The 24,470-nt window shown below is 34.1% G+C and overlaps 1 protein-coding gene across 1 annotated transcript; it reads right to left on the bottom strand.

The window, feature by feature from the left end:
* Positions 1–17,078: 17,078 nt before the first annotated feature.
* On the bottom strand, positions 17,079–20,153 carry LOC106424174 (transcription factor MYB23-like). Its single transcript, XM_013864917.2, has 3 exons — positions 19,799–20,153; positions 19,321–19,450; positions 17,079–18,080 (listed from the first exon to the last, which is right to left on the bottom strand). The coding sequence occupies exons 1-3, from the start codon at positions 19,929–19,931 to the stop codon at positions 17,627–17,629; spliced, it is 717 nt and encodes a 238-aa protein (XP_013720371.1). The 5' UTR covers positions 19,932–20,153; the 3' UTR covers positions 17,079–17,626.
* Positions 20,154–24,470: the final 4,317 nt, after the last annotated feature.

Below are 24,470 nucleotides of genomic sequence, written 5' to 3'. Positions count from 1 at the left end.
TCAACAGCGTCGTGGTCGTGGTGGTACGGGGAGCCAGTCTCGGGATTCCAGCCATTTTCAGGATTCCCCTTCGCCCCACAGCTCCTACCATACATCTCCCTCTGCTGCACCCGCTCCTGCTCCTCCGGGTCCTCCGGGAGTGATGAGTGTTGCGGAATTGGTTCGACAGCCCGGTCGTGACCATCTTCCCTATCTCACTCCATATCCACATGGACGGGGTCAAACATGGTAATTAAACATATTTTTTTTCATTAAAATTTTATTCATTATTAAGCGTTTGTTCTTTTTATTAGGTTCAACCGATCCGGGAACAGGATCAGTGCATGGATCAACCGTATTATGTACTCGGCCCTCGACAAGGGACATCCGACTTTCACTGACTTCCCTACAGACAAGCAGCATCTGTGGTTTCGTCAGTTTGCGGTAAGTATTCTAATTTTTTACTTATATTTTTAATCTTTAATATAAATTTTCTACTAATTGTGTTTTTTTTTTCAGCAAGAATTCAACTGGAATTCCGATGAGACGCTCTTTATCTATCACCACTTCGTCCATAAAGTTATGGACAACTATGGGAAGCAGATCCACGAGTGGAAGAAGAAGTGGGAAATCAACAAGGTTCGATTTAATTTATTAAACAATTTTTTAATTTATTAAACTATTTTCTTTTTTTTTTTATTAAAAGGTCCCAAAGTCGATAAACAACACGGTCTGGACGGAGTTGTGTGCGCATTGGGATAAGGAAGAGACGAAAGAAACTTCTTCCACCAACTCCACCAACCGCAGGAGCGACCGTAAAGGGAAGGGCGTCTTCAAGCATAACTTGGGTGCTCAATCTATTGCCTCTCTGGGAGATCGCATGGTAAGTTCAGCCACTTTTTCTTCAATTATTTAAGTTTTGAAATTTTATTTTTTGTCCATTTCTTCTAATTTCTAATGTTTCTTTAATTTATGTTTTTTTCAAGGCGGAAAAAAATGATGGCGAGCCGGTTGATGATCTCGCCCTAATGAAGAGGGCGTATACCAACAAGAAGACCGGCCAGATTGATGACGGTCTTGTGAGGGAAGTGATCAGCCTGGTCTAAACTCAGGTGCAAGACGGAGTGTCTCAGCTTCAAACCGAGGATGACGCTTCGACGGCTTTGACCAACTTGTCCCGGTTTCGAATCAACGAAATCGTTGAATCCGTAAGTTCTTTTTTTAAAAGTTCAATTCATTTATTTCTTGATTTAAATTTGGCTATTTTCTATTTCAGTCGGTTCCAATGAAGAAGGGACGTTTGGTCGGTTTGGGTCGTCGCACCCGGTCGGTTCCTCCTTCTTCTGCACCACCACCCTTTGTTGATCCAGAAGTACTTATGGCTCAGTTGAAGGACAAGGATGATCGCATATCTTTGTTGGAACCCAGATGGCGGCTCAACAGGCGGGCTATGAGGCACAGAGGAGGCTGAACCAGCAAATGATGGAGATGATGCAGAGGATGTACCCGAACGAGGTGTTCCCGGACGTGCCAGACCCGTAGTTTTTTTTTTTTTTTCAAAAACTCGGAATGTTTTATTTTTATTTGTACAACTTTGAATATTAACTAATATGATTTCAATTTTAATTTTAATTTTATATTTTCGAATTTAAATTTCAATTTTTTTTTTTTTTAAAGTTATTTTTTTTAAATTCCGAGGAAATGAACCCTCGGAATATACCGAGGGACATGTTCCTCGGAATATACCGAGGGACTCGTTCCTCGGAATATTCCGAGGGACTCGTTCCTCGGAATATTCCGAGGGACTCGTTCCTCGGAATTTTCCGAGGGCTCCGTTCCTCGGAAATTCCCGATGAAAATTCCGAGGAACATTTCGTCGGAACTTCCGAGGATTGGACCATCGGAAAGTCCATCGAAATATCCTGAGGAAGTTCTCCCTCGGTATATTCCGAGGAGCTTTCCGACGAACTGGTGGTCCTCGGAGTTTCCTCGGAAATTTGTTTCCTCGGAATTCCGTCGGAAAATTCCGAGGGATTTCCGAGGAAAAATGAATTTCCGAGGAGTTATTTCCGAGGACTTGTTTCGTCGGTATGTCGTCGGATTATTCCGACGACATACCGACTATTTTTTCCCTCAGTATGTCGCTGTTTTCTTGTAGTGATATACTCCTCATATGTTCCAGTTCTCCCCGATGTGAGACTTTCTATACTTCCATTCATGAATCATCATGTCTCAAAGGCTTATTAGATGATTGGCCCAATGGCCCATTTCGTTTTCACATATAACCAATAAAATATTGGTCCAACATGAAAGATGGCAACCCTCATTAAACGACAAGTTGAAATCGACCATGGATGATACAAGGTGACTTTAATGAAATTTTTGGTAGCCATGAGAAGATTGGAGGAAGAATGCCGCCAGCAAGAACATTTTAAACTTTCAGACATCTAGTCAGAAATAACAATTTCGTGGACATAATGTATTTTGCTGGGTTGGAGAGAGAGGACAACATCATGTGCAATGATGTATATATATGACCATGGCTAATAGTGAATGGCTGAGTGAATTTCCGACCTTTGAAACATTTTTGGACATTGGGGAATCAGACCAGAAGCCAATTGTTACGTATATATCATACGACAATAATGAACCAAAGAAAGTGTTCAGGTATGGCAATAGAATGAATAGAAAAGAAGGGTTCAAAGATTTTGTTCGTTGTGGCTGGAAAGGGACATGACAATACAACTTCTGAAAATTCCTCTGTCACGACTCACAACGTCTTATAACCGTAACAACGCAGGCAAACATATTAACATTCTAAGGGGAAGACTTAACAATGTTATTTGTAATGCTTGTGCATCATCACAAGAAAAGACTGCTTCATGAGGAACTCAATCAAGCCTATATAGAGGAAGAGTTATTTTTGAAGCAAAAAATTGTGTTATGTGGCTGCAATCGGGTAACAGAAACATGAAATACTTATATGCTGTTACAAAAGCAAACAAAATTAAAATACTCTCACCTCTATTCAAGATGAGGTAGGCGTGATTCAGAGAGGTCAGAATGTTTTGCTAAGGTTGCTGAAACCTGTTTTCAAAAACTTTATAAATAGAAGATGGTGCATCCATAAGGTTTGGTGAGGTTTTTAAAGGATTTTAGAGACGAGTGCAGAATTAATACGAGGTGTGACTCCTGAAGAAATACAAACATCAATATTTGATATAAGACCTCATCGATCTCCAGGTCCATATGGGTTTTCAGCTCTGTTTTATCACAAGCATTGGAATGATTTGCGAACAGAAATTGTCGGTGAGGTTACAAGGTTTTTTGACGAAGGAACATTATATGGTAATCTCAACCACACCAATTGATATGTCATGTTTTTACCGGTTTTGACCCATGATAGAAATCCTTTTATAGTCTTTATTATGCATTTCGAGTCTGTTTAGATCATTTTCAGGTCTATGTAAGTGTTAGAGCATTTTAGAGATTATAGAGCCATTTGGTGCTTAAAGTGAAGAAAACATGTACATGTGCAGATGTTGGAGTCGAGATATGAAGAGGGGGTCGATCGACGCTTCTTAGCGTTGATCGACGATGTTGCTGATGACAAGGCTGGCTCAACCCATAAGAATTGCACTTTGGCCCAAAAAATCCTATTTTATATAATTTCTACCCACTGTTTAGGCTAATCATACTTTTCTTCTTAGAGATTTTTAGAGAGAAAATCACAACTCCTTCAGAGATTGATTGGAACTGCATTATTTCTATTCTTATGCTTTTATGCAATTCATTCAATTATTTGCTATGTCTTGTATGATCATGTCTGAGTAGTTTACTAATTAGATTTAGTGATTTTCTAGGGTAGAACTAGTAGGGTAATCATATAGCATCCTTCAACATGATTAATCTTGTTGCTTGTTTCTTGAGTAATTAACTAGAAACTTGATATTAGGATAATTGTAAGACACGAGAGTGTAACCAATACCTGAATTGAATCCTGTTGAGCTAGATGATTAGTCGCAATGAGAGTTAGTTTAACACTTAGTGAACATATTTAATTGGAACTTAATGCTTTTAGAGTATTTGGAATCGCAACGAGAGTTGGACATCACTGATCTAAACATCTGATAGTAATCACAACGTGAGTTGGATGCTTACTTATGAATTGGAGTTCTAGGACCGATCTTAACAAACCCTTAGCAACTATTTATCTAAGTTCTGACTGCCTGTTTGATATCCCTGAATCTAACATATTTCCTATCTGTTTACAAACGGATTTCATTTTTTTTCTTATTTGTTGCTTTCTATTATTGATATATCTTTACCAATAATTGATAATCTATTGTGTGCACGCTCCCTGTGAATTTGGTCCCCAAGTACTACATTGATCTCATATTTTAGAGAGTGCTTTTGGGGTTATTTTGAGCATATCAAATTTACCCTCCTTCATGTATGACAAAGCTAAGACCTATAGCTCTATGTAATGTGATCTACAAAATTATTTCCAAAATTTTGGTGATGAGATTAAAAATCATTTGAATAACATCATCTCTGAGAACATAATGCGTTTATACGGGGGAAAGTGATATATGATAATATCATTGTGGCACATGAGTTTTTCCATAGCCTTAAAGCCTGAAAACGCAAGAACCGTCTTATATGGTAGTGAAGAGAAACATCTCTAAAGATTATATCGACTTGAATGGATTTTCTTGAAAAGACTATAAATGCGATGGAATTTCATGTAATTATGACTTGTGTCAGTACAGTATCTTTCTCACCCTTGATAAATGGACCACCAGAAGGTTACATATTACCTGAAAGAGGTCTGACCTTGTGTGATCCTCTATCACTATACCTCTTTATATTGTGCATAAATGTTGTCTCACTTGATGAACACATCAATGGAAGATAGATCAATAGTGTGTGTGAAAATTTCTACTCAAGCGCCATCAGTCAACCATTATTTGTGGACGATTCATTGTTATTCTCCTTAGAAAATCTTGAGCAGGTAGACGAGTAAAAAAGACCTTTGAAGATTATGAAACGCTATCGGGCCAAGCATTCAATCTCAGAATGTCTTCCATTAATTTTGGATCAAAGGTCTTTGAAGTTGTCAAAACAAGGATGAGGAATATGTAAAGAATTTATATGGGAAAATACTTAGGTTTACCAGAGAAACATGGAAACAAAAAGTGACATGTTTGCCTACATTATCGACAAGATCAAGACAATAACTCAAGAGTGGAAACACAAATTATCATCACATGGTGGTAAAGAAGTTCCATTAAAAGCAGTAGCACTAACGATTCCTATATTATCTATGAATGTGTTCAGATTAAAGGAGGTATTTGAAGAAATAAACATTATTGCGAGATTTTGGTGGAGCTCGGATGATAAAAAAGCCTTTCATTGGTATTCTTGGAAACGATTGTGTATACCTAAAAAGAGAAAGAGGTTTGGGATGTAGAGACATAGAACTCTTCAACCAAGTTTTACTTGGTAACAAAACAAGTATGGAGAATTATTTAAAATCCTGATTTTTTTATGGCAAGAGTATTAAAGGCGAGATACTTTCCTCAAGACAACAATTTTACGGCAACACTAAAAAAAAGCATCCTATGCTTAGAAGTAACTACTTCATGGAAGAGACTAAGTCAAGGAAGATATGCATTATATTGTAGGTACTTGAGAGCTCATTATTACTTGGATAGATCTTTGGATTCCAGATCACCCTCCAAGACCAGCACGACCACAAATACATGACACCAATGTTGAAAAAGTGAAAGATTTCTTTACTCCAGATGGCATGGCTTGGGATGAACAAAAATTGCAAGAAACTATTGTACATGAGGATGTGGAAAAGATATTGTGTATCAAGATTTTCTCCACAGCAAAACTTGATATATTGGGATGCATGACACTACAATGAAAATGGTATATAATCAGTTAAGTCCGGATATTGGCTTATCACACATCCACCTACGGTTGGAGCATTTCCACCCACACAAGGAGATGTTACGTTGAAACGGAAAGTATGGATAAGAAAGACTTTCACATATGTAACACATATTCTATGGAGAATACTATCATGAAGTTTCACTACAAGGAAAAACTTATAACGAAGACATGTTCTCAGTAATTCCCAATGCCAAAGATGTTGCCAAGCTATTTAAACAGCATCACATCTTCTTTGAATGCAAAAATGCTCAAGCAATTTGGAGGGCCTCAGGTATATGTATATCCAATGCAACAATTACTATATTCTACAACTACGCTGGAAGAAAAAATGGAAGTGTGTCTACAATGCAGCACACCAAGCTCTCTAAGTCATTTACAAGATCTTCTCATTTGGATTCTATGGAGACTTTGGAAAAGTTGAAATATACTGATATTTAACAAAAAGTTATTCCTTGGAGAAGAATATTACAGCAAGCAAAAGAAAATGTAAAAGAATGGCATGGGAGTGGATTGATTATAGATAGCCCTATACATAGGGGAGGTCAACAAAATAGTCATTACATACCAGTTAGATGGAAAAGACCAGCAGATAGATATGTAAAATGTAATGTTGATGGCTCTTTTATAGACAGAGAAAACTCATACTCAAGCAGGGTGGGTAGTACATGATATGAATGGTACTTATCAAGGTGCAAGCAAACGGTTGGAAAAAAAGTAAAAAATGCATTAAAATGTGAATTTCAAGATATTATTATGGCAATTCAACACTGCTGGAACAGAGGATACAGAAAAAAATTGAACAAGATTGTCAGAAAAATATCCTTAACGTGTCATCCATTTTGATTAGGCCTGGGCATTGTAACCTGGACCCGAAGACCCGAACCAGAACCGACCCAAAAATATCCGACCCGGAACCGGACCGAAAATTTACAAGTACCTTTTGGGTCTAAATTTTTTTTACCCGAAAAAACCGGAACCGAAAAGGAACCGACCTGAATAGACCCTGATGTGCCGTGGGGTAGCGCACCGGGCAAAACAGGCATGCATGGCTTGATCATGGAAAGCAGTAAAGATATATGTTCATTGTTTGACTTATATCTTCCAAACCACGAGGCTTCTACGCATGAAATCACTTGGAGAATGTTCTCAACTCAATTACGGAGCTCCTTGAAGAAGAATCAGATCAAACGGAGTTCATATGTGATAGTTATGCTATTTACAAATCAGGTGATCTTCAGTTCTCGCGAATTCAGACCACCCGAGAAGCTCGAAATGGCTAACCTTCTTTCTGATGAACCAACGGTCAATTCAATCATGACAAAGGTTATTATTCATGTTCTAAATGTTCAAGAAAGCATTGGGCTTGATGGTTTTCAAAAAGATTCAAAAACGAACTTGTTTGGGCCAAATGGAGAAACCGATAAATATTGGCTAAGGTAAAAGATGGATTTCGACCAGGCCTCAAAGGGACATGTCTTGGCCCATATCAGGAGTATATTCTTCACCTTTCAAAGTCCTGGTCGTGGCTATATGAAGAGGTAGTCCAAGTTTCAGTCAAAGACTTTATTTAGTCAAGTCTTTGTTTCTATTTCCAATGTCTTGTTTTTAGCACATTTTTCTTTGGATCTCTACAACTTGTAATCCTATAAATAAGGCCTTAGAGCCACGAAATAAAACAGATTGTTTTTCCTTTTTTATGAGTTTCTCTCATTGTTCTTTGTTTAGAACACTTCTTAGTTTCTTGGTGAGGTTATCTCCAAGTTTCGATCCTTCTTTTGTTGGACCGGTGCGTCACATCCGGCAACGATCGAAGTCTGGTAGTATCTTTGGGCTATTCCGCAACCCTTAGTGTCACCCCTCGATCCATCAGTTCTCAATCCTCTCGGATCTGAGTTCATATCAACCTTACCGAAAGAGTGATCCCGTTTTGGGCGTATCAAGTGGTATCAGAGCCACTCTTCTGGTATTGTCTGTTCATCTTCTCATCTCTCATTTTCTAAACACTTCATCTTCTTCTTTCTATCTCAAATCCGGGCCACTACCTTACCTATCGCCATTCTTATAGTAAAAAAAAAAAAAAAAAAAAAAGAAAAAAAAAAAGAAAAAAGATCTATCAAAAAAAAAAAAAAAAAAAAACAAAAATTTGATTTGTTGGCTAGGTGGTGGAAGAGAAATCCTGCTGGCTGAGGAGAAATCCAGCCTTGGAGTGGTTAATACGGATTTCAAAATCAATTCTCTTATCTTTCTATCTTGTGTTTCATCTCTTGCTTGCTTGGAGAAACCCATTGAGTTACTTGATTTGTTCTCTTAGAACTTTGTGAGGAGACTCTTGAGTGACCACTAAAATCTTAGAGAAACACTTGTGTGGGTGAGATCAAACACTTGAGAGTGTGAGGATTATTTTATCTGTTAATCCTTTTGTGTTAAGTAATTTTTCAGGATAAAGATGTTTGGTCTTCACAAGGGAAGTAGCAAGAAGAAATTCCAGCGAGAGGCTAACTTTAAATCTTCATCTCAAAATTCATTGAATGTTTTTGATGATTTTGTTCATGTGCAGGAAAGACTGGCCCAAAGAAGACCACATAAGATGCCGAACAGGAGGTGCAAAGAGCAGTTCAAAACGTCCAAAGGCGAAGCTGATCCAAAAAGGAAACATTTTCAGTTTGATGTCCAACAATTTTGTGATAACTTTGTGAAGGGTGTGGACAAAGCCCTCAAGGACGTCAGCAAGAGCCAAAAGAAGAGCACACCCACACGTGCCCTAGTAGCTGAGCCATCAATTTTCATCAGTGAAAAACCCAAAGGTAAATCTGAAAACAACCTTGAAGATCTAAGAGATTTTTCAGATTCTTTACCAATTTTTGATAAGTATGATGAAGAGCTAATGGAAAGTTGGATCACTTGTGAGGATGAATGTGATCTTCCTTCTCCAAAACCTGATCTTATGTTTGATATTGATAATGAAGAGACTAATGGACTAACCTGTTTTGAACCGGAGCATCCGAGTAGTCTTGTTCTAGTTTCACAGGTTTTTGAGGAAGAACCATTGAACTACCAACATCAAGGACCACGTCTTGAGACTAGGAGACCATTGGACAATGATCTTAGTCCCATCTTTGATGAAGAAGACGAGCTTGATCCAATCTTTGATGAGGAAGCACCAAGCACATCATCCATCATCATAGAGAAACATCTTTGCTTTGATCCAGGCACAACTTCTACGCCTTTGCCTAAAAAGCACTGTGAGAAACTTTATTTACTTAATTCTCTGCCTGAAATGTTTGTCAAGATCAGTTCTCCTGTTGTAAATCGTTTTGGTTTTGACAAAGTTAAAGAATTTTGTGTTTCAAATTCTGTTTTTGATAACATGATTCATTCTTCTGAGAAATTTGAACTTGACGGAATTCTTGATCAAAAACGTTTTCAAAATGGCAATGACATCCATTTTGGATTTGTTTTGAGTCTTGATCAGTTTTTGAAACATAGCAAAAGTTTTGATCATCTTGAAAAGTCATTTGAGCTTGATTTGCAACAGTCTGATTTTTGTGCTAGAAAATCGTTTGATTCATCTGTCTTCAAAGAAAATGACTTTAATCTGAGCCCTTATAGACATGAACTGATCACTGGTAATTTATTTGCATCCACTTGTGCCTTGGACGAATTTTTGGTTAAGAAGTTGCTGAAACAAAAATCACATAGAGCTGAAACCGATTTTTATTTTTGATTATGTTTTGAAGCTTGATAACTTGTGTGTTGAAACTGATAAACCTTGGCATAATTTGAAACCAATGTTTGAAAATTGTGTTGTCTTGAGCTTTGATGTCATCTTGGTTTACAACACATTCTTTGATGATTATCCTAAGAGCTTGGATCATGTTCTTGATGTCCTAAGGATAGAGAAACTCTTTGATTATTTCTCTCGCAGATTTGATGTGGTTTCCCTAGTTGTTTTGAACGTACAGGATAAGTATGATCAGTTCCCAAGGAGAGAAAACACTGGTGAATGCCAAAGTTCTTATGTATCAGGGACATGGAACTGGAAGTACTTGAGGAAAACAAGTCCAAAACTCCAAGGAACCTTCTGTCCATACTTTTCCTTCATTGAATTTTATATGATTTTAAAATTCGTTTTCTCTTATTCATTTCCTTTTGATAGAGGTGAAATGGATTTGAGGTCAAATCCTTTTCAAGAGGGAGGGAATGATGTGCCGTGGGGTAGCGCACCGGGCAAAACAGGCATGCATGGCTTGATCATGGAAAGCAGTAAAGATATATGTTCATTGTTTGACTTATATCTTCCAAACCACGAGGCTTCTACGCATGAAATCACTTGGAGAATGTTCTCAACTCAATTACGGAGCTCCTTGAAGAAGAATCAGATCAAACGGAGTTCATATGTGATAGTTATGCTATTTACAAATCAGGTGATCTTCAGTTCTCGCGAATTCAGACCACCCGAGAAGCTCGAAATGGCTAACCTTCTTTCTGATGAACCAACGGTCAATTCAATCATGACAAAGGTTATTATTCATGTTCTAAATGTTCAAGAAAGCATTGGGCTTGATGGTTTTCAAAAAGATTCAAAAACGAACTTGTTTGGGCCAAATGGAGAAACCGATAAATATTGGCTAAGGTAAAAGATGGATTTCGACCAGGCCTCAAAGGGACATGTCTTGGCCCATATCAGGAGTATATTCTTCACCTTTCAAAGTCCTGGTCGTGGCTATATGAAGAGGTAGTCCAAGTTTCAGTCAAAGACTTTATTTAGTCAAGTCTTTGTTTCTATTTCCAATGTCTTGTTTTTAGCACATTTTTCTTTGGATCTCTACAACTTGTAATCCTATAAATAAGGCCTTAGAGCCACGAAATAAAACAGATTGTTTTTCCTTTTTTATGAGTTTCTCTCATTGTTCTTTGTTTAGAACACTTCTTAGTTTCTTGGTGAGGTTATCTCCAAGTTTCGATCCTTCTTTTGTTGGACCGGTGCGTCACATCCGGCAACGATCGAAGTCTGGTAGTATCTTTGGGCTATTCCGCAACCCTTAGTGTCACCCCTCGATCCATCAGTTCTCAATCCTCTCGGATCTGAGTTCATATCAACCTTACCGAAAGAGTGATCCCGTTTTGGGCGTATCAGACCCGGACCCGAAAAAAACCGATCCAAATAGACCCGACTCAATAAGAACCGATTTGTGCCCGACTTAAAAACATGTATATCTAAAACTATGATGTTTTTTTTTCTATTTTATATATATTATTTTATGATTTAGTTGAAATATCTTTTGTTAACAACATTTGTTATTATTTTTTAACATTTTTAAAGTAATATAAAGCTTTAAAATGTAAAATTTAGAGTTTTAAAATATTTTATTTTAATTATTAATAGTTTCATTTAAGTTGTTTTGTAAAATTTTAGATATATATGACAAATATTCAAGTAAAGTTAATGGAATTGGGTATATCATGTCATTTTCAAATCCTAAATATCCGAACCCGATCCGGACCCGAAATATTACAGGTATTTTATGGGTATTTTAATTATAGACCCGAACCGACCCGGACCCGAGAAGAACCGACCCGAACCCGAACCGAAAATTTCTAAGTACCTATTGGGTCTAAATATTTAGGACCCGAAAAAACCCGAATCCGAAAGGAACCGATCCGAACCTGACCCGAAGACCCGAACGCCCAGACCTAATTTTGATGCATATAATTGGGTTAGAGTAGTAATAAAGTGGAGGAAGAAGTTTAGTTCAGTTTGGATTGGAGGTAAAATAAAGTCAGATCGTCTAGCAAAGCAAACAATTCCCCATCCCTAATCATTTCTCTGATGCCAGCGTCAGAGGCAGCGACCAAAATTAACGAACAGATGCGAATTTTTTTAATGGTTTGTTGCTATACAGTTGCCGCTGGCGACTCTTTCTGTTCGTCTTCTTTATATTTTTATTCTCGCTGTTTTTTACAGCGTTTCCCACACAAACGGCGATGTGTCACTAGCGGCGAAAGTTTGCATCTTCTAACTCTCTATTTTGATTGGTTGCTAAGCTGTCATTAAAATTCTTTTGCATTTTTGATCGCTGGTACTTGACGCAGCGTTCTCAAAACAAACAGGCCTAATGCATTTTGTTTTCACTACTATGTTTATCAACTTATTACAACTTGTTTCACAATGACTATGTAGGTTCCTATCAAAGCTCTAACCATTTTCAATGTATTCATTTATTTTTTTACCTCTAAAATAGAACAATTCTAAAATAAAGATTAGTTTTCTCTCCAATATATTCTTCTATTTTTACTTATAAAAAGAAATATTCTAAAAAAATCTATTTAAATTTTACATGAAATCATTTTTATTTATGAAAGTTTATAATTAAACTTATACACTTTTAACTTTTACAAGATTTTTATAAAATTATGGCTTTGTTTAAAGTGATTTTTTTAAAGACTATTATATAAAAGTGTGATTCTATCTTTATAAAAATGTATTTTTTTTTTACAAAAATGTTGTTTTGGTTATAATTATCAAGAACTATTTTGTAAATAAAAATATGGTTTTATAATAGAGAAATGCTAGTTTGCCTCTATTTTTAAAAGAAAAAAAATATCAATTTCTATTCTAGAGGAAGAAATAGAGAAGGATTGGAACACTTTTTCCTATATTATAGCATTTAGAATATCTCCAACCATGCAACTTATTTTAAGGAGAGCAAAACTTTGAAATGAAGATTTTTTGGTGGATTACTACAACCATGAATCTTTAATAAAACAGTCATTAAAATTTTAAACATTTGCATTATAGTCCTTGACATTAACAAAAGTTACTAATAATGATAAAACTTCGCAAACACATGGAAATCATACATTTATTATATTATACAAGACACACTATTACAATATTATTTAACAAAAGATAATATAAATTACATATATAATAAAACAACACACATGCACACAAATTTATGTATTTTTGTTAAGTTGTGTTACGTTTGTTTAATGAATTTTAGAAAGTTACATATTTAATTTGTGTTAAGTTTGTTTAATGTATTTATTTTGTGTGTTTTATTTACTGTATTTTTCTATTGTGTGAACTTTATTTTAATGTTATGTACTCCTTCCGTTCCTAAAAGATAGACTTTTTAGTATTTTCACACATATTAAGAAAACACATTAAACTACCATAATAAATGTATCGTTTTCTGTAATTTTCAATTTTCAATAACTTTTAACCAATAGTAATTCAATAAAGACAATTAATTTTCTTGAAGTTTACAATTTTTTCATAGAAAACACAAAAAAATACATCTTTCTGAAACAAACGTTTTTTCTAGAAAGTCTATTATTAAGGAACGGAGGGAGTAATATTTATCCTATATTATTTTATTTTGATTTACTTAAGTTATTTTTTTTAAGTTTAGTACATATATTTATGAAAAAGAAAATAATTATAAGGATCGAAAATAAAATACAAGTATTTTTGAGATTTTGAATTTTGGTTGAAATGACAAATACCTCAAAATTTGAAGATTTAAAGTTGAGTTAGAATGGCTCTTAGAAGTGAAAATAACAAGGGAATGAGTTGGAGATGTGATCTAAAGAGTTAAAAAGAAGGTTTGAATAATATTCAGTAGACTATACGAGATGGTGAAGCCTGAACAACATTTTAAAATTCAAAATTCCATTAATCCGTTATTAAAGTGCTAAAGTCATATATATAAGATTATGGAATGTGATTGATGTTACAAATAGTTAATATCCATTAGATTGGACTCCTATAGAGTGCCGTATTAATGTTTACAAGTCTGTTATTTATCGACTTCTACATTCTCCTTTTTTTTTGAACAATCATTCTCTTTTTTAGTGTTTTTTTACTTAACAAACAATTTTTTTTAAAGAAAAACATTTTCTATCTTTTGTTTCATAACTAGCTTCTTTTTCTATAGACACTAGGTGGTTCTATAGATATAATAATTACAATTAAAGTATTAATATTTATTTAAAGATGGAAATGTAGAATTCTTTTTTCGATTTTGGATTCGTCAATTATACAAAATCAATGCAATAATTATTTATAGCCTAGTTTTCTGTTTGGCTTAACAGGCTTAATTTTATCAAGTTTAATTAATTTTAATAAAAAAAAGAATTTCTTATATTTTATTTCTGTAAGAAATATATTTATTTTAAATGTTTAAATCCTAATTGTTTTATTGAGATTTTTTAAGATGCATTAGATTCCTTGAAAACATTATTTAGATCAGTGATTTGACGATCAGCCACTCAACCAAGTATTCTATCACAATTAGACCGAACTAAGCTCAATAATTTATAAATTCAACTAATTATTTTACATCCGTTAATAGATTCAAGTATATTTTTATAAATTAACTATCCACAAATTTTTTGATTAATTTTTTATTGGTTTCATATTTTATGATATATTTACAGTTAATTAAAATGTATATATATTTACACGAAAACTGATAAAAAGATATTTTAAATTGATGTGAAAAGTTTACTATAGTTACGTTTATATTATTTTAGAAATATAACAATAATGATATATGTGTTTAAATGAACTTATGTAGAAAAATATATTTATTACATTATTTCCATAACTTCTTCAAAAGCCTAAATTTGTATAACTGAACTTTATTATTTATCATAATAATTTTGAACTGTGTTAGAATTTTTAATGTCATATCATTTTTTTCTTGAAAATAAATATGTTAGTGACACAATGGAATTGAAAAATATATTACTCAAATATTTCCTCCGTTTTCAATTGATGACATTTAAGTTTTGTAAAACACACAAATTAAGAGAATTTTTTTTTGTACATTTTCTAAACAAAACATCATTAATTATCTATCCAACTATAATTTAACCAATAAAAGTAGTCTGCTGAATATAAAGAATCATATAGTATAAATTAATAAATTTTGAATTAAAAAAATTATGTAATTTGAAACAAATTCTTTCTAAAATATCATGTTTTTTTTTGTTCACTAAATATCATGTATTTAAAAACGGAACAAGAGGAAATATGAAATGTGATTGATTATTAAAATAATATATATTAGTTTGGACTCCTGTTAACAACATATTAATGTTTATAAACCTGTTTTTGTCTAGGGATGAGTACGGATCGAATATTCAGGTTTTTGAAGATATTTGTGATCCGATTTGTCTCGCCTGAATAATCAATTATCCAATTCGATCTGTAACCATTCAGATATTCAGTGTTCCGGATATCCAATTTTTTTTTAGATTTTAACTGATTCGATAAATAAAATAAAAAGTATATAATAATAACATTTATTATATATATATATAAATAATAACAAATTAAAAGTTAATTACTTTTCTAAATTCTAATAACCAATATAATAAATTTAATAACTGAAAAATAGTATAACTTATATAAAATATAAATGTTATATATAATTCTTTAAATATATGTATATATATATATATAACGAACCAGATCGCATATTCGTTTCTTAAAATATTAGTATTTGTGATTTGCTTCATTTCTTATGAATAGTGCATATTAGTATTTGTTTTGAGTTTGTAGAGTGATATCTGAATTTTTTCGGTTCAAATCAAAAAGAATAAAAAAATCTAACAAAAATTTACGAATATTTTGCCGAACTCCATTTTTGTCCACCATGCTTTCTTGCCAAGCAAAAAAAAAATATTTTAGTTTTTTTCTATCATTTCTTTTGTTTCATAAGTTCATTTTATTAAAAATATAAATAAATTATTATGATGTTTTCAACCAATCTTTGGACAAAAAATGTTTTTCCCTGTTACAATTTTTTTTTTTCCAGCCAATTATATAAAATTCACCAAAGTCAGGTGCGAGGAAGAAACTAAGGTTAAAATAATTATATTTCGGACCAAAATAGTGTTGCAAGTCGGAATACCTCCGGTCTCGGACTCTAACTAACTTTTTTATTTAATATCTAATGCAATCACGAATTCTACCAACTTACCATTTGTGATTATTTTTTTTAAGACATGAAGATATGAATAACTTACTTATTTTTTGTTGGAACAATTTATTCAAGTCAACCAGAAAAAAATAATCTCTAACAGTCTTTGGTTCCTCAACTAACTTTCAAAGTTTTACCAAAAAAACTAACTTTCAAAGTCCCAACGTACTGGGACTGGTCTCAACTCTTATCCTATGTATACTAAATTCGTGATTAATAGTAGTCGTTAGTATCAAATTACAATGCGAACCCTAACATTAATTAACCTGTGTAATTATGTAAGAGACAAAGCCTAACCTGAGAAGACCTCATTCCAAGGTTTGGGTCTAAAAATCATACAAGGACATAATGTTGGTTGGAAAAACGTAAGTGGTAATGTAAACAGCTGGTTATCTTTGTTGACCGAAAGTTTTGACTTCTAATATTAAAATTTCTGACTCATTAGAGCATTGTAAAAGTCTCTTAAAAATTGATATTTTAATTTTATATTTATAAAATCGTATAAATAAATAAATATGTGCATATATATATATTTAAACAGTTGGATTTCCGGTTTAATGACAAATAGAAATTAGGAATCTAACAAGTATACGAGTGGTTCTCTTCTTTTGAATATTTTTTAGAGTTTAATTACATATAGAGATTTGTTACAGAAAATGACATATAGAGATTACAAAAAAAATATTCTTATCACTTTTTTATCATTTTTAGAGTTGAATACACATATTTTAATAGTATTTTTTATAAAAAATTAAACAAATATATCAACTCATTTATATCAATAATAATTACATATTTTTATATTCACTTATATATATTATTATATATAAATCATTGTGTTTTCGATTTTATTTGAAATAAATTTTATCTCTAATTTTAGTGAATTTAAATATTATAGTATTATTTTAAAGAATTACATATAAAATATATATACATCTTTGATACATCTAAAATATCAAATAATCTAACAAGAAATATATGAAAATCAAATTAAATATATAAGTTCGTAAAAATGTTGTATATTTTAAGTAAAATAGTTAGCAACATAAAAATATAAAAATAAATTATTTTAATTTAATAATTATTTTATATGTGGCATTATTTATTTATAATATTTATATAATGAGATTTTAATAGAAATATTTAAATATATTATCTGTATAATAATATGATAATATTATATGTTTTCTCAGAGTCAATATGAGTCTGTACATTGTTTGCTGTCAAAAAAAAAATATATATATATAATATATGTTGTCTATGATAGAGCTGTCCAGGGAATGTTGTTTTCAGAAACAACCTGTAAATTTGGACAGACAAAAACCAAATGTAGTATTCTTCTTTTGTTTGTTAAAGAACAGGTATAGTATTAATAGCCGACAAAGCCGCTTATCAACTTATCACTTCATTTTCTTAACCAAAACAACAAGTTAAGCCAAAGATTATATGAAAGCTAATGAATGAAGTACACAATGTAAAGCTATAAAGTAATTATATAAATTTTATATTAATATGATTTAATCTGGTCACACTAGGGAATAACCAAATCATTTTTTTTTATAATTTCTTTATCATCTGATCATGCATCCTTCTCACAGAAGAAGTAGAAAACTATAGAAACATAGAAAATGAATTGCATTCATAAATATTCTTATTCTTATAATTATATCTTAGAAGCCTCATAACGATATTCAGAGGCAATACCCATTTGCGAAATCCATCATTGTGAGTGAACTAAGGTCGAAGTTGTCTTCAAGAACCCAAAAAGTGTCGAACAGATTTGGAATGGTAGCTGCAACTTCGACGTCGGGTTGTATTGAATAGACCGGTTTGGATTTATTGAGTTTGGAATCGTCGTCCGTAGTGTCAAATCTTAAAGTTGAAATTTCATCACCAACATCTTGATGAGACGGAGAAACATCTTGATGAGACGGAGAAGTTGTAGTTGTTGTGACGACCAAAGACGGTTGTGAAGAAGTTTTGGTTGTTGTGATAACCAAAGACTCTGGAGTCTCTGTGTCGCAGGCCAGTTTGGCCGCATATGTATGATCTCCGAGAGCGAGTTTCTTGCTAAGATGAGTGTTCCAATAATTCTTTACCGGGTTGTCTGTTCTTCCCGGTTCTCTTTTCGCTATCAACGACCATCTGATCATATAAACATTTACTATTAGAAAAAGAAGAAGAAAATGTTAACATCTTCACACGCAATATTTTAATGAAACTATAATAATTTAGTTGACATATGAAATTCTAACACACACATATATATATAGTAGTTGGGAGAAAATAAAATAACTATTTACTAAAAGTTGTATTGAAATGTGTATATATATTTTCTAGAAACATCTTTTATAAAAGGGAAATGAACTAAACAACACATTTTTCAATTTTTTACGAAATGATGTTTGAATTTTCTATTTTTCACACAGATAAATTATAACAACATATATTGTCTGATATATTTCTGCATGCATGGCTATTAAAATATCATTCACAGAGGTTCGAGTTAATGCTTATGGACGACGAACCTATACAGCATGCGCGTGTGTAACTCATGTAACCGGATTATATATGTTGATCTATATGGTGTCTGTAGATGATAGTATAAAGTAAGCTATGTATGACAAGTTTATATATATATGCAGACGATCCATAAATGAGTATAATTATCAGTCATTGCAAGTTCGAAGAAACGTAGCTTTGATAAAAAAACCTAGGTATATAAATTATATATACAGGCTGAAAAACAAAGGACAGTTCTAAGAGCATGATTATGGGGAGTTATTAGGGTGTGGCTCTTAGCGGAATATAAGAAACCGGCTCTTAACTTTTAACGAAAAAAAACTAAGAACCGACTCTTAAATAAGATATTTAAAAACTGGTTCTTAGTTAAAAGTTAAGAGACAGTTTTTTATATTCCGATAAGAACCTCATTCTAAGAATTCTCATCATCATCGATTCTTTCGACTATTTTCGTATATAATCATTATAATGTCGACGTATATAAATAGTTTTTTTACTGAAGATGAATATTAATAATTTAATTCCAAAGAATCCATTTATAAAATAATCATTCGTACATAAATATTTTTTAACTAAAGAATCCATTTATAAAATGTAACCTAATCGATTTATAAAAATGGAAATGATCTTGAAGATATATGTTAAATATAGCTTGTAGATGTAGATCTAAACAATTATTAAACAAACAAAAAAACAAAAGAATTCTGAGATTCACGTAGATTAAGGATCGAACAGCAAAGCACGTACAGATAATTGATAGAATTGTATGAAAAGAAGGATGTAAAGATGTATATATATATATATATATATAACATATATGTAAACTTTTTTTGTTTAAATAAAATGTGAAATTTGAAAGAACCTGTTGCCGAGGAGCTTGTGGAGTCTGATGATGAGGTCTTCTTCTTGGTCAGTGAAATTGCCTCTGTTTACACTAGGGCTTAAGTAGTTCATCCATCTTAATCTACAGCTTTTCCCACATCTCTTGAGCCCTAAATTATCATCCAGATTGTTTCGATCTTTAGAGTTCTTTTTTTTTTCTTACTAAGAACAAAAACAAGACGGGATGAGGTAGCTCACTTGGTAAGAACTCTGTGGGCCAATTGTCATGCTCACGGGTTCAACGCCAGGCGGAGGCGAACTGTCCATTCTGTCACCAAATGCGGTACTGGGTGTTGGGCCTTGTCCCCAGCCCAGGTACAGCCCTCCCGGGTGAAGTGGACCGCTGCCTAACCGGGCCCAGGGGAATGACCCACGTAAGTGGGGAACTCCTGGATTACAAAAAAAAAAAAGAACAAAAACAATAGAGAGAAAGGAAGTGAGAGAGAGAGTAAAAGTACTTGTCTTCTTGGCGATGCGGTTCCAATGGCCTTGGCCGTGAGTTCGGACATAATCCATGAGGATCTTGTCTTCTTCCACTGTCCATAAACCTTTCTTGTACTCCTGGTCTTTTCCATCTCTTGTCATTCTCATCTTTTTTACTGTTATTGATTCCGAGGAAGAGAGAGAAGGGACGAGAGAGAGAGACACTTGTTGCGATTGGGGTGGATGATTCAGTGATGCATGTTTAGGAGAGCCTTACTATCACTACAAGAAAACATCAAGGATTCTGAGGGAAAAAATCGTCGGAATTTCGTCGGAATATCGTTATTCCGACGACATACCGACGAAACACGTCGTCGGAAATAATTCCTCGGAATTTCTTTTTTCCTCGGAAATCCCTCAGAATTTTCTGACGGAATTCCGAGGAAATAAATTTCCGAGTAAATTCCAAGGAAATAAATTTCCGAGGAAATTCCGAGGATCACTAGTTTGTCGGAAATGTCCTCGGAATATACCGAGGGAGAACTTCGTCGGTATAATTCCTCGGAAGTTCATCGATCGATGCGTGTTTGGACATATATACATCGATCGATAGGAGTATACCGACGGACCTTTTCCTCGGTTTATTCCGAGGAACTTTTCCCTCGGTATATGCCGAGGGACCAGTTCCTCGGAATTTTCCGAGGGAGATGTCCCTCGGAATATACCGAGGGAAAAGTTCCTCAGAATAAACAGAGGAACCTGTCTCTCGGTATAGCCCGAACGTTTTTTAAAAAACGCATCGATCGATGCGTTTTTGAACAAAAACGCATCGATCGATTAAGTGAAAAATATAATTAATTTCCTCGGAATGTAAAAAATATTAATTTTTTTTAAAAAAAATAAAATTTCTGAAATTTAAATTCGAAAATATGAAATTAAAAGTAAAATTGAAATCATATTAATTAATATTCAAAGTTTCACAAATAAAAATAAAACATTCCGAGTTTGTGGAAAAAAAAAAAACTACGGGTCTGGCACGTCCGGGAACACCTCGTTCGGGTACATCCTCTGCATCATCTCCATCATTTGCTGGTTCAGCCTCCTCTGTGCCTCATAGCCCGCCTGTTGAGCCGCCATCTGGGTCTCTAACAAAGATATACGATCATCTTTGTCCTTCAACTGGGCCGTAAGTACTTCTGGATCAACAAAGGGCGGTGGTGCAGAAGAAGGGGGAACCGACCGGGTGCGACGACCCAAACCGACCAAACGTCCCTTCTTCTTTGGAACCGACTGAATAGAAAAAAGCCAAATTTAGAAATTTAAACCAAGAAATAAATGAATTGAACTTTTAAAAACAAAGAACTTACGGATTCAACGATTTCGTTGATTCGAAACCGGGACAAGTTGGTCGAAGCCGTCGAAGCGTCATCCTCGGTTTGAAGCTGAGACACTTCGTCTACCACCTGAGTTTGGACCAGGTCGACCACGTCCCTCACAAGACCGTCATCAATCTGGCCGGTCTTCTTGTTGGTATACGCCCTCCTCATTAGGGCGAGATCATCAACCGGCTCGCCATCATTTTCTTCCGCCTTGAAAAAAAACATAAATTAAAGAAACATTAGAAATTAGAAGAAATGCACAATAAATTTAAATTCTGAAACTCAAATAATTGAAGAAAAAGCGGTTGAACTTACCATGCGATCTCCGAGAGTGGCAATAGATTGAGCACCCAAGTTATGCTTGTAGATGCCCTTCCCTTTACGGTCGCTCTTGCGGTTGGTGGAGTTGGTGGAAGAAGTTTCTTTCGTCTCTTCCTTATCCCAATGCGCACACAACTCCTTCCAGACCGTGTCGTTCATCGACTTTGGGACCTTTTAATAAAAAAAAAGAAAAATTTAATAAATTAAAAAATAGTTTAATAAATTAAAAAATGGTTTAATAAATTAAATCGAACCTTATTGATTTCCCACTTCTTCTTCCACTCGTGGATCTGCTTCCCATAGTTGTCCATTACTTTATGGACGAAGTGGTGATAGATAAAGAGCGTCTCATCGGAATTCCAGTTGAACTCTTGCTGAAAAAAAAACACAATTAGTAGAAAATTTATATTAAAGATTAAAAATATAAGTAAAAAATTAGAATACTTACCGCAAACTGACGAAACCACAGAACCTGCTTGTCGGTTGGGAAGTGAGTGAAAGTCGGATGTCCACTGTCGAGGGCCGAGTACATCATACGGTTGATCCATGCGCTGATCCCGTTCCCGGATCGGTTGAACCTTATTAAAAGAACAAACGGTTAATAATGAATCCAAATTTAAAGAAAAAAAAATGTTTAATTACCATGTTTGACCCCGTCCATGTGGATACGGAGTGAGATACGGAAGATGGTCACGACCGGGCTGTTGAACCAACTCCGCAACACGCATCACTCCCGGAGGACCCGGAGGAACAGGAGCGGATGCAGCAGCGGGAGCGAGAGGAGCAGGAGCGGGTGCAGCAGAGGGAGATGTATGGTTGGAGCTGTGGGGCGAAGGGGAATCCTGAAAATGGCTGGAATCCCGAGACTGGCTCCCCGTACCACCACGACCACGACGCTGTCGAGGCCGGGTCTGATCATCATGAGACCTGTAAATTTAAAAAATATATTTAATAAATACAGAAATATATAATTAATTTTTTTTAAAAAAAAATTCCCAAATAATTTAATCACAAAAAAAGATTTATATATATTTAAAATTTTTAATAAATATATAAAAATAGTTCTAATAAACAAAAAATAGTTGTAATAAATAAAAATAGTTTAATAATTACAAAAAATAGTTTTAATAATATATATATATTAAAAATATTTTTAAATCCCAAATAATAGTTTTTAATCACAAAAAAAGTTTTATAGATATTTAAAATGTTTTGTAAAATCCAAAAAATCGAATTTATATAGAAATTTTTTTTTGTAAAGTCCAAAAAATCGAATTTATATTGAAAAATCGTTTTGTAAAATTCCAAAATCGATTTTATATACAAAAATCGATTTTATAAATACAAAAAAATAAAAAAATTATAAATCAATTCAACAAAACAAATTATTCAACCAAATCACAATTCTAAACCTATTATACAACAAAAATCACAGTCCTAACCAATCACCTTAACAAAAATCTATCAAAACTCCACAAAAACCTAACAAATAGAACCTAAGAGAGTGGGATAGGGTCCTTACATGATTTGTGTAAGAAAAGGGGGAGATCGCCGGAGATATCGTCGGATTTCAGGGGGAAATCGCCGGAGAAAAAGAGAGGAGTCGCGCAGAGAAAGAAGAGAGAAATGGGGAAGAAGAAGTGGCTCGTGGTTATAAAACCTAGGGTCCGACGGATATTTCCGTCGGAATTCCGTCGGAATTTTAATTTCAATTTTCGCGAAATATTTGCCCGGTAAAATGAAAATATTCCGAGGAAATTCCGACGGATAGTAAAATATCCGTCGGAATTTCCTCGGAATATTCCGAGGAAATACCGAGGAACTAGTGTTTGCGGTTTCAAAACATCAATTTTTTTTGCCGTATTTCATTTTTTATACAATTGTAATGCATACCATTGAGGATTCTTTATATAGATGAGCATAAACCATGAAATAAAAAATTTCAAAAGTAATTGAAAGTATTCCCTTTACCGTTCATTAAAAGGTATAAGTGTTTGTCTTATGTTGCGAGATTTCGTTCATACAATCGGAAAAGTGTTAATTATACGGTAAGGAACAAATTTTTGACTTCATAATGAACGTAAGACACTTAATAAGGGTTATATAGGTGTTATTCAAACGGAAAAACGTTGTTTTCAGTTTAAAAACCCTATTTCCTCGGAATTTCCTCTGATTATTCCGAGGGAACTCCGAGGAAACCCTCTTCTTCCTCGGAATTTCCTCGGAATATTCCGAGGAAATTCCGAGGAACTAGTGTTTGGGGTTTCAAAACGTAATTTTTCTTAAATAAACGCATCGATAGATGCGTTTTTGAACAAAAACAAATCGATCGATTACGAAGATGGACCGGGCCGTAAGATTGTGATCGATCGATGCGAGTATCCCATCGATCGATCGAGAATCTCAATTGTTCCTCAGAATGTCCTCGGAAAAGCTTGTATGTTTTTTTAAAAACGCATCGATCGATGCGTTATAGAACAAAAACGCATCGATCGATTACAAAGATGGACCGGGCCGTAAGATTGTGATCGATCGATGAGAGTATCCCATCGATCGATCGAGAATCTAAATTGTTCCTCGGAATATCCTCGGGAAATCTTGTATGTTTTTTTAAAAACGCATCGATCGATGCGTTATAGAACAAAAACGCATCGATCGATTACAAAGATGGACCAGGCCGTAAGATTGTGATCGGTTGATGAGAGTATCCCATCGATCGATCGAGAATCTCAATTTTTCCTCGGAATGTCCTCGGAAAATCTTGTATGTTTTTTTAAAAACGCATCGATCGATGCGTTATAGAACAAAAATGCATCGATCGATTACAAAGATGGACCGGGCCGTAAGATTGTGATCGATCGATGCGTTATAGAACAAAAACGCATCGATCGATGCGTGTTCGGAAAACAGAATTATAAGGCAAAACCCGACCATTTCTGGATCTAAACCTTAGAACTCTCATCCCCTCCGATTTCCCCTATAATTCGCCCCCCCCTTTCTCTCTCTA

Source organism: Brassica napus, chromosome C4 (assembly GCF_020379485.1).
Source record: "Brassica napus cultivar Da-Ae chromosome C4, Da-Ae, whole genome shotgun sequence".
In the NCBI taxonomy this organism is placed as follows: Eukaryota; Viridiplantae; Streptophyta; class Magnoliopsida; order Brassicales; family Brassicaceae; genus Brassica; species Brassica napus.
The sequence above is the reverse complement of the archived record's forward strand: the minus strand, read 5'-3'. Positions and strand labels throughout refer to the sequence as shown.

Excerpts from the sequence above, each read along its gene's own strand:
- LOC106424174 (XM_013864917.2), bottom strand. The coding sequence starts at position 19,931 with ATGAGAATGACAAGAGATGGAAAAGACCAGGAGTACAAGAAAGGTTTA. Across the intron at positions 19,451-19,798 it reads CCGCATCGCCAAGAAGACAA|GGCTCAAGAGATGTGGGAAA; the intron begins GTACTTTTACTC and ends ATGATAATTTAG. Across the intron at positions 18,081-19,320 it reads CACAAGCTCCTCGGCAACAG|ATGGTCGTTGATAGCGAAAA; the intron begins GTTCTTTCAAAT and ends TTATATGATCAG.